Source organism: Theobroma umbraticum, unplaced genomic scaffold (assembly GCF_002168275.2).
Source record: "Theobroma umbraticum cultivar Fairchild unplaced genomic scaffold, ASM216827v3 scaffold_44.0, whole genome shotgun sequence".
Taxonomy (NCBI): Eukaryota; Viridiplantae; Streptophyta; class Magnoliopsida; order Malvales; family Malvaceae; genus Theobroma; species Theobroma umbraticum.
The window spans coordinates 2,643,188-2,654,165 of record NW_018397255.1 but is presented as its reverse complement, the minus strand read 5'-3'; the positions used below and the strand labels follow the sequence as shown (position 1 = coordinate 2,654,165).

Genomic DNA, 10,978 nt, shown 5'->3' with positions numbered 1-10,978 from the left:
TGGAGACACTACTTTCAGAACACTCAGGGCCTTATTTTTGTGGTGGATAGTAATGACAGAGAAAGAATATCAGAAGCCAGGGATGAGCTTCACAGGATGCTGAGCGAGGTCAATAATTTCTATGAATTTTTTGAATTCATTACAAGTTTGTTCTCTCAGGGGATAATTTTAATAGAAAATTTCTAATGGAAATGTCATTCCAGAGTATCGATCTGACTGAGCTTGCATTAGATTTCTCACTTGCAGAAAGCACTAGGAGGTTAAGTAGTGTCTAGTTTTTAAGTGTGCAAACAGGCTCAATAATTACTTGTGGTCTTTATTTTTGCAGGATGAACTACGTGATGCGACACTACTTGTCTTCGCTAACAAACAAGATCTTCCAAATGCCATGAGTGTGTCTGAAATCACTGATAAACTTGGCCTGCATTCACTTCGCCAACGCCGTTGGTAAATCATGATGTCAACTAAAGTAACTCATTAGTCCGTACTTGTATCCACCAACTAAACAGAGCCAAAATGTGGTCATTTTACCTTCAAGCTGTTAACAAAATTAGCACCTGACACCGTTTTAAGAGACAAAGGTAGAACTGCTACTTTCCTCTAACAACTGGCGTTTGGGAACTGATACAGGTACATTCAGGCTACGTGTGCCACCGCCGGCCAAGGACTTTATGAAGGTCTTGATTGGCTATCCAGCAATATCTCTAGCAAGGCAAGATAATCCAAGTTTCTTTCAATTTCATTCAGCACCACTCAATCAATTCTTGGTTAAAAGGTCTAGACTGATAAATTTTCAAGGACCTAAATCTATTTTCTTTCTTTTGATTGCAGGCATAGTCCCAAGCCAGCCCTATTTCAATACAGAAACTGATCTTCTCCCAGAGAAAGACTTGAAAGTACCAGTAGTGGAGGGCAAGTGACTAAGTTTTCAATATTCAGTGGATTTTCAACCAATCTAAAGATTAAGACACTACAATACATGTGTGATGCATCATAAAGAAACGCTTGTGGGTGGTTTGCTGAAGTACCTTCAATAGGGGATAACTCTGGTATTGTACTATTAACCATAGAAATAAAAATGAAAATAATTTAAGAGAATTAAACTCTCTCAACAAATAGGCTTAACTTGTCAGTTTTCCATTTTAGTATTTGACACTAGGCAGAAATGAAGATAAGTGCTGTTGCTATAACAAAAAAATGTTAAAAATCTGGATTTGACATGTTCAAACCTAAGGGTTTTGCTAGCATTTTTGGTCATGGATCGTAACTTTTGGCATCAAAGCAGGTGCTAAGGCACGGATCCAAATCCTGGAAAGGATTACCTGATGTAGTATGAGAGCCATTGAGCCAGTCATCACAAGGTGAAAAGGGCTAAAGCATGGTGGTCTCTTAGGATCATGTTAAAGGTCTGGATTTGATGTCCTGGGCATAGGTTAATCTGTAGAAAAGGAAAACATTTCCATTTTAATCAGCAGACTCTAATTCTTTTCCATGTGTTTCTTACCATTATGCCCTTTCTGCTGTTTTAATCGGTGAGTGACGCAATGGAAAGAAATGTCCTCAGGTTTTTTTCTCCACTACATATACGAATTACCTCGGTATTCTTGGAGTACGTTCTGCAAGGATGGAGCTGTCTACATAGTTGCATTTAATCATTACTGTCATAATGAACAGTTGGAAAAAATTTCTACCGCCGTTAATCGACTCAGTTTGGGTAGCATTTACACTGGAATCATTGAGCCGATGGAAAGTACTTTTCTTATAGTGAACGTCAGAATTTTTTTTTTTTTTACATGGTGAAAATTCTATTCATTTTCTGGCTTAGATACGGAGCTTTGATCAGCACTGTTGGGCTTAGCAGCCTGTAGACGACACAGAGAAATCAGTACTTCGAAGCTATCAAATAAATTAAATTCATGAATCCAGCTGTAGCAAATTAACACCGATTCTGGTCTTCTCCATGTTAGGTGGATGTGGGGGAGCTCTGTTTGAAGTTTAAGACATTTGGTCGGAATTCGATGACTTGTAAGGCCTGGAAGTCTTAGTGCCATCAATTCCTGTGTTTTCTGCCGGTGGGTATGATCCCTGTTGACAAAATTAATGGATGTCAAGAAAATAAGTCTACAATGTCACTTCTTAGGCAAACATGCTTTCTCTACAGGTTGCATACTTTCATATCAGTTACCTCTTTCAACAAGCCTTAGAACAAAACACAAAATCCATGAAGTAAGCAGGATAATGAGCATAGGAACCTATGAAAGATGTCGACGTGATCAGAAACATGCTTCTAGATATACAATATATCCTTTAGGGTGACAAGAAATTGGTTGCCTGAGAAAATTCCAAGCTACACACAGCCTTGTAAAGTAGATGTGCATAAAATTTTTCAAAGCAAGGACCGGGTTGATTTAGAAGCTTAAGATCCCCATCACAGAATGCAAAATGTCGGCCGGTAATGATCAAGTTATTGAAGCCACAGCAAGAACTAATAAATTCCTACCAAAATAAAGAAATATATGTGTTGTTTTGAAATCGTGCCTATGGTTGTACATTTTGTCTGTTTTCTTTTAAGAAAATACACCGACTTGAGCTGCCACATTTATAAAGCAGTTATAACCCTCAACTAGTTTAGATCAGCATCTTAAATCGTGCACTAAAGACTACTTTTGAATGCTAGCTCTTCGGCCAAGTTTGAAGGGTCAATCTCTTCGAACTGGTGAAAGTGAAACCTGAATTGTTCCTGGGCAAAGTTCCTGTTTGAAGCAGAGAGGTGGCTTTGCTGTACTTGATGAGACCTCTCAGTCAGTTATTTTTAATTTTGGGTTGGTTGTACACTAAAATCCTCGACAATGATACAATGAAAGGGGGACTCTCTGGCAATCCTTAAATTAGACACTGCCATTTCCACCTATGAAAACAACTATCTAGCCCACCATTGTTTAGTTGTTTCCCTCACACTCGGGTAAGCTGGAAAGATTTTTGAACAGGTTTCATTGCCTTTTGACTTGCACACTTTGCTTTGTTTAACTACTGGAAGACTGGCATGATTGGAACCAATTATCTAAAAAAATCTCTCTTCTTATCTAAATTTTCTTTAACCGTCTGAATTTTTCTATTCTCAAATTCAACACCTAGAAGAAACAATGGAGTACTAAACTTTTTTGACAATCTCACCCCCTAAAATAACTTAATGACAAGCTTTTCCTAGCTGTTTTCAACCACTCCTCAACTCTGGTCTTTCACATGCGTACTAGTTACTCCACTGCCTTATCATTTCCTTCTTTAACCCGTTGTGGATCCAGTCTTCCCTCCCTTTTCTTTTCCTTTTCCTCTCCTTACCATTATTGTCAAACCAAGCAAGGACAAAATAGTTATAAAGTATAAACAAATAGCTTTTTCCTTTTTCTTTCTTTTCATAATTTACATGAAAAAAACCCATTACCCCGATCAAATCTCATCGCTTGAACTCTTAGTTTTTTTTTTTTTTTAAATCAAAGACATTTCAACGTTTCATTGCAAAAAAGCAATATAGTAGTTGCATGGTGTTATCAGTTAATACTATATATATACACACACACATCAAAAACCTTGTCAGATGAATGGAATTTGACTATCAGAATACTTGGAATTTTTCTCGTTGGCTTGTCAGTGCAATCGGGGTCTATTTTTTAACAGGGAAAATGCAAGTCCCTTGGAATCGTTGCTCTTGAAAGTTGGAAGTACCGTAATACTTGCCTGCGAACACAACTAAGATGTGATTCATTCATGACATGCTTGCAAATCCTGACAGTACCAAAATGACCAAAACTGCAGGCCCTCTCCCATCAGCAATTTATGACAACAGCTATATTAGCAGCATGTTCAAGTTTTTTTCACCATATTGTAACATAATTTCTGGCCACAGAAACTCAATCGTAAAGCTCTTATACAAATGTAGCACCCAAACTTAGAATCGAGCTATGCACGTTGCCGGTATTACCTATTCCTAACAAAGGAAATAGGTATTTGCTAATGAGGTGCAACCACCTACTTCTGCCTTGAATTATATATAGCATACCTTCCTACCCTCTAGCCTTACGGTTTAAGGTTCATGCCTATGACCTCTAATTCTAGAGTTATCTTGAAGCAAAAACTAGTTGTTAGTGATGAGTAGAGAAAACGAAAAGGACATCACAAGACAAGATGGGGGAAAACAGAAAAGAATGTGACCCAAGTTGATTAGTAAAGGGTTTTACTTTGTTCAAAAAGGAAAGAATTCTTTCTTCCCCCTCATGGCAATCAAAAAATATACCGGACGGGTAACAAACATCTACATCACTGTGCAAATGAAAACGTTTTGGTAGTAATTATATATATTTGAAGGGTTATTAATAGTGGGGTCAGATGCTTACTCCTTAGCTGTTCCATTTTAACAATTCCTCAAGGGGAAAAGAGAAGGAAATCCGCAGTGTATGAACAGAAAATGAAGGCGGTGATAAATACAAGACTGAAAAAACTTGAAAGCAAAAAAGCAAATGAAGGACCACAAGCAACAAAGACATCCTGAAAAATGAAAAGCTTACACATCCATTGATTGCCCGCCCATTCTGTAAATCTCCACTTTCTTTCACCCATAAGCCTTTTAAGTTTTGCTTGGTTTGAAGTACCAAGCTGCACTAGGAAAACTTATTCTTGTTTTTGTCCTTTCCTGCACTTGGGACACAAATTTTTTTTTCCAAAACACTTTCTGAAGCTAATGTTCATGCAAGTCAAAATGGAACCAGAAACCAGTTGATTCTTCCAACCTAGCTACTTAATGTTTGCATATGACGACAATTATGAAACATGGGAAATCATCATAGCGTATTACCCCCAAGTGTAGTTACATGATTCAGCACACAGAAAACTTTCAGGATTAATGTTCTAATATAATCATTGCCTAAAACACTGCCTATCGTAAGAATAATCCACAATAATATGATTTCACAACATTACAACAGATTTAATAAAATCATTGATGCATTCAAAGATCTCCTATGAATATAATTTCTATGCCTGGAACTTTTACAGATGATTATGTATTGAGCTAGCTTGTTCTTCAGGAATTGGATATTCACAAATCCAAGAACATACCACCACAAACTTCCGAATGACAAAGCAAGAAAGATATTCAAATAGAAAGGTCCCCAAGACATGCAAACAGGGAAAAAGCGGAGGCACCAAATAGAAGGCTAGCTGACAGCTATTGGGTTTGCCAATAAAAGATATTAACATCACTAAGAACAAAGACGGTAATTGACTTGAAAGGTTAAGTCTTTGGCAGATTATAACTTATCATAATGCCATACTTAAGATTTAATATGGTCCAACTGTTCAGACATAAAAGATTCCTTACAAGATTGGAGTCACACCAATAAATATCAATACCTATGAGTACAATCATATTATAAGTTCAACGCATAACAAAAGTACTTATTACTTTGAAAACTAGTACAATTTCTACTATATAGTAAGTATATTTTAGGCAGAGAGGAAAGTCACTCCTGAGAAGGTAGGAAAACTGCCAGCTAGTGGAAATTTGGTTGTTGTTCTCTAAGGACTTTCGCTGTTCTGTTTGACCTAGTTCAAAGAACTCCCTGATATTTAAATAGTAAAATTATGGGGATCCAAAATCTCAATTGATCATTATTTCTCTCTCCTCTACCTTTTATTAATAACACATAAACAAGCACACTTCCAGGCATTCATCTACCCCCAAAAAAGCACGTAAGTCAACAATTTGTTCATTCAAGAAAAACTTTGACTTCGGTTGCCCATCTCAATCTTAATTCTACTTTTACCTAAACTCTAAGATAAATGACCAAAAATAATATAGATGTACGCAGTTACAGAGGATGTCCTGAATATATGTTCATTCATCAACATTAGAAGAATCAGAAACTGTAGCACAGTGAGAGATTCATGTCAACCCCAGGAAAAAGACCATCTCTTCTCATTGCAAACTCCAAACTGACCTCCAAAGTTGAATCAAAGAGGAACATGGCAGATATTAATCCATGTATGATCCATGTTAGCAAGTTTGGCCATGAAGGCGACAATAAGTTATGAAACACAAATAGATGGCATATTAAGAACAGATACTGCAGATAATATGCAAAAGAGGAAGAGTATAATAACATGTTTAATAGTACTAATATTATGACAAGGAAAGATTAACGAGGGCTACTAAGCACATCCACAAACATACGATTTAGTGAAGGTAGCCGCATTTGCTGGTCCTGTGCTCTACTCCTTTTGAACAGAGGCTGTGGCGATGATGAGACCGAAGATGTCATAGCCCACGAATCATCTGAGCTATCACAGCTAAAAGATACATCAATGACATCATTAGGGCTACTTGGTATTGATCTATGCTTGCGTTTGTGGCCTTGGTTTCCTTTGCAATGGCTTTCCAACAACCCTAAGATGAGCTTGTAGCACGCATTTACTTTATCCTATTGAAACAAAACAAGAATTAAATAATGGACAATCAAGTTCCAAGGTAATCTATGAAAAAACGACAGGTAAGAGAACTTCAAAACAGAGCACCCCAAGTAATTGTATACAAACCTCACATGTCTTGAGTACTCCAATAAGCTGTTTCTGATATTCAAGATAATGGCATGGTTCAACCTCTTTAATAACATGCAGCATTGTTGCAGAAGCTAAGATAGAGGGAATATAAAGCATGAACCTTGAATCTGGATCAAAATGAATTGGAGATTTCAGATTAGAACTCAATAGAAAGGGTTAAAAATGCACATTTCCTTCTTTGTACAAAGAAGTCTGCTGTTTTGACTACTTACCAGCAATGAGAAAGAGTAGCAAACGCTCACACCTCCGAAGGAACTCCCAATGCAAATGGGTCCTCAATCCAAGCCTTCTTGTAATGTGATCAAAGAAGGAAATTGGCGTCACAGGGTTCATCCTCCATTGAAGAGTTGACAGCACCAAAAGCTCCATTCTTTGTATGGTCTTTGAATCAAACACATACTTTGATTCCTCCACCTAAAGGAAAAAAAAATCACAAAAATACATCTTTCATAACTCAGTATCAAGTTCAAAACCACAAATTTTACAAACCAACAAACTTGGATTGCAATCTTGCTTTAGACACATACTTGGAGGTCTAAAAGAAGTGGAACTTGGGTTTCCTCAACCTTAGCAGCCAAAGACAAACAAGCCACAGCAGCTAATTGTCCCATCCATGGCTTGTCTTTTTGAAACTTTAGGCTTGAAATGAACCTATCAAAGTAATTCACAGCAAGAACTATGGTCAAAGCATTGAACCCATGGAGTGCCTTAACCTTGAAAATCCACTCCAAAGCTTCTTTACGAGCCAAAACTAAAGACTCATCAGAGTTAACAGCAATGTAACCAAGATGGGTTTCTTTTTCTTTGGACATTAAAGAGAGTAACGCATCATCTTCCCAAAACAAGTCATGTTCAATAAAAAAAAAAGGTACAAATGTCTCCTTTTTCACTGTTTCACCACAAATTTGGCTTCCATTCTCTTCAAAACTATACTCTCCTAAATCCTCTTCTTCACAATACAGCCCATCAAGAATCAATGGTGGGCTTTGAATCTGCTGAGTCTCTTCTTCTTGCAGGGCCATTGCTTTCAAAGAAGAAGAAAATAAACCCTCCCCTCATTATAATAACATCAAAGGAACAGCAAATCTCAATCTCATTTTTTGCTCTTTCATCAATTTCCCCAACACTTTTTTTTTTTTTTTGTGTCTCTGTGTATTAGTATCCAAGTGAGAGGAAGAGGAAGAGAAAAGACAGAGATAGAAAGAGAAAGAGAGACAAACGAAGTAAGTGAGTGAAGGGATTTATCTGAGAAACCTTTCACGCTTGGCCATTTTTACCCCCTCCCAAGTTTTTTCGTTTTCTTTTCTATTTTTCTTAAAATAATATTTTAACTATTCTTAATTAATGTTTAAATATATATTCCATTAAAAAATTTAGAACAGCACATTCCTCGAGCATTTCCATGAAAATGAAAATCTATTTATGGAAAACGAAAATTTTAAAAAATAATTAAAGAAGAAAGTGTCTCTGCACGCTGCTGAGTTGAAGCTTTTATAAAGACCAAAACAAAATAAATAAATAAAAGGAAAGGAAATCCTGAATCTGATACGTATTTGAGCCGATACATATCGGGAATTTCTCGTACGTAAGCTACGAAAGCGTATCATGATTTACCCATATCTGTAACCTGTCCCAAAACCATTTTCACTGGAACTCCGGTATATGACACGCGCTTCAACGTCAGGTCGATTTCAAGTTGTAGTGATCGAATGTTACTAAGACGCGCCTATGAGGGATGGTTTATTAAGTTATGGCGAGGATGTGAAAGCGTTGACCGCCTCAAACGGGGATTTGTCATGTTGGGAGTTGAAAAACCTGTGATGTTTCTTTTTTTAAGCTGGGTTTTGTTTTATTGGTGATATGATGTGCAACAGTTTGAGTGGTCAATGTTGACATGTCACTCGCGGTGTCATGGTCTCAATGAGGTTTCGACACGTTTACCACTGCAAATTGTGTTTCGCCCAGATATTTACATTTAAACAGTTGGAGAAAACATGTCATTGTTTTTCATTTTATTTTCTTCATGTCATCCCACATCTAATTTAATTTTAATATTAAAATATAATATAAAACTTTGAGATAATTATTATTGTTAATTTCAACTTAAGTTTTTGAAAATCTTATGATTTTTATTAATAAATTGTTGAATTATATATTAGGATATAGTTGTTTTTACTTTTTAAGTAAATAATAACGATAAATAAAATAATTTTATCAAACTTTTTTCTTTAATACGTTGCAGAGATTTTATTGACTACTCTATTTTCACGAGTACATTTATTAACATGACAATGTTACTTGCATAATATACACATGATATATGTAGTTTACATTAATAAAATTATTTTAAATAAGTTTAATTTTTTATAAAAATAATTACATTACAAACTTAAGATTTTTATCTAAACTTTATTCCACTTTAATTGCTTAACCTAATAAAATAGTATCAATGACAATAAGAGTATGAGATAGACGTATTCTATTAACTTGAAAATGAGCAAGGTAATATGAGAAAGGAAAGTGCAAGACTCACACACAATGGTTTAAGTGGGTTCTCATTGCAATCGTGCGAAAAATCAAATCAGTGCACTTTAATAATTAAAAAAAAAAATCGTTCTTCCAAGAAAAAAAATTTTGACTACAAACGAACGTGACTAAACGTTTTATATCAAATTAATATTATTATTATGCATGTATATTTATCATCATATATTAGGTATAATATTAAAAAAATCTTATACTATTTAAAAAAATTTTAAATAATTAATTTTTTATATTAGTAATCAAAATATCATTTATCATTTTAAGTCATGTGATATTGATATAGCATATTAACATATTATAATAAATAATGATATAACATATTAATATTATAAAATGATATTTTTACTCTTGATAAGAATATTACGTAGATATAAAATAATAAATAAAATTTTAATTAATATTAATTAAATAATATTTAATAATAATTTAATTAAATATAATAAATAAAATTTTATATAATTTTTATAAATAATTTAAATTTTTTTAAAATATTATATCTTATCATCAATCCTCCTTAGTGACAATAAGGCATCGTTGACAAAGTAACCGCGAAACATGTCATGCACATGTAGTTGATGATTAGTCCTGTTAAATTAAATTGCAAGCCGCGCATCTACCTGTATCTTATAGCGCATTTACTAATTAAGTAATAACAATAAGTCATGTGATGTTATTTATAGATTTTTCCTTTTGGTTCATGTAAAATATTTCAATTAATTAACTAAAAAAATTATACACTTTTCTTCTATGTCCAAACGATTAACTCACTACGGTATTTTTTTAATAAATTAAAGTATTATTTAACAAAGATTTAAAAAAAAACAGTGCAAAAAAAATCTACAAGATTAGATGGAAAAAGAAGAAGATCACTTGCCGTGTAAATCACGAGAGGAGGATAGGCAGAAGGTACAAAACAGCGACAACTCATAATAGGAGAACAGAGGAGCCCGGCGGGGCAGCCAGGCGCCACGAAGAAATTTTATTTGATTAAAAAAAAAAACAGCAATAACCTTTCAAAATTTGTAAAATCTCTCTTCCCATAATAATTGCTACGTTGCCATCTTGTCTGCCAGAAAACAAACCCTGTCTTCCTCTTTCAATGGGTAGCCCTCGCTATCATGTTTAGGACAAATGCTAACAACTGCTTTAAAGAAATTTGTTAGCAATTATTTATTTATTTTCTGTTGTTATAACTATTTCAAATTATTGGTACATCTTTTCTTGTATGTTCTTTTTCCCCATTATAGGTTCATATATAAATGCTGTTGGATATCAAGTGGATCACGATCAAATCACATATTCTCTTATCACTTATTTTGCAATTGCCAATTTTCATTTCTTTTTTGTTTTCTCGAATTTTAGCTATGGCTACGGAAAAGAGACAACCTCGAAAGGCTGACAGAAGCAAGACCCAGGGTATAAAAAACCTAAAGCCTTGCTCTAAGACGAGTAGGCAAAGCCATTATGCCTGCAGCCCTTCAATTATATATCACTTAGCACATGCAATCACCAAGCAAATTATTGATGAATTAAGGAGCATGTCCTAAGAAACATTATTTTACCGGTACAGGGAATAAGATTTGGAGAAAACAGTTTGATTTATTTGTATTCCTAACTTGTAGACTTATACTATACTTGTTAATATTGCATGGGGTATTGAATATTGATTTGAATTTCCTGGTGAGAAAAGTTGACATTGCAATGAAATATAATGAATGCCAATTGCCAAGCATAACTACTTTACCCCAAAGGTAATTTTTGGTTTTTATAGACAATAATGAAATACTGGTGAGCTAGTTGAATACTATTTCCATAGCATTAT

The 10,978-nt window shown here is 34.7% G+C and overlaps 2 protein-coding genes across 3 annotated transcripts in view; one reads left to right on the top strand and one right to left on the bottom strand.

Annotated features, from left to right (window-relative positions):
* LOC110410102 (putative LRR receptor-like serine/threonine-protein kinase At4g37250) overlaps positions 1 to 721 on the top strand; it is a 2,424-nt gene extending 1,703 nt beyond the window's left edge. The window contains exons 2-4 of the mRNA XM_021419697.2: positions 6 to 108; positions 329 to 447; positions 631 to 721. Coding sequence (XP_021275372.1) covers positions 6 to 108; positions 329 to 447; positions 631 to 721 — 313 coding nt within the window. The remainder of the gene's footprint in view (positions 1 to 5; positions 109 to 328; positions 448 to 630) is intronic.
* A 113-nt stretch (positions 722 to 834) lies between these two features.
* Positions 835 to 7,843, bottom strand: CYCD3;2 (CYCLIN D3;2). 2 transcript variants are annotated; one of them, XM_021445539.2, is made up of 5 exons: positions 7,140 to 7,843; positions 6,825 to 7,026; positions 6,589 to 6,719; positions 6,227 to 6,473; positions 835 to 2,085 (listed from the first exon to the last, which is right to left on the bottom strand). In XM_021445539.2, exons 1-5 carry the CDS (start codon positions 7,632 to 7,634, stop codon positions 2,051 to 2,053), a joined length of 1,110 nt encoding a protein of 369 aa, XP_021301214.1. In that variant the 5' UTR covers positions 7,635 to 7,843; the 3' UTR covers positions 835 to 2,050. The 2 variants fall into 2 exon arrangements, with proteins under 2 accessions (XP_021301214.1, XP_021301213.1); XM_021445538.2 differs by lacking the exon at positions 835 to 2,085 and having other exon boundaries at positions 6,082 to 6,473.
* Between the last annotated feature and the right edge of the window lie 3,135 nt (positions 7,844 to 10,978).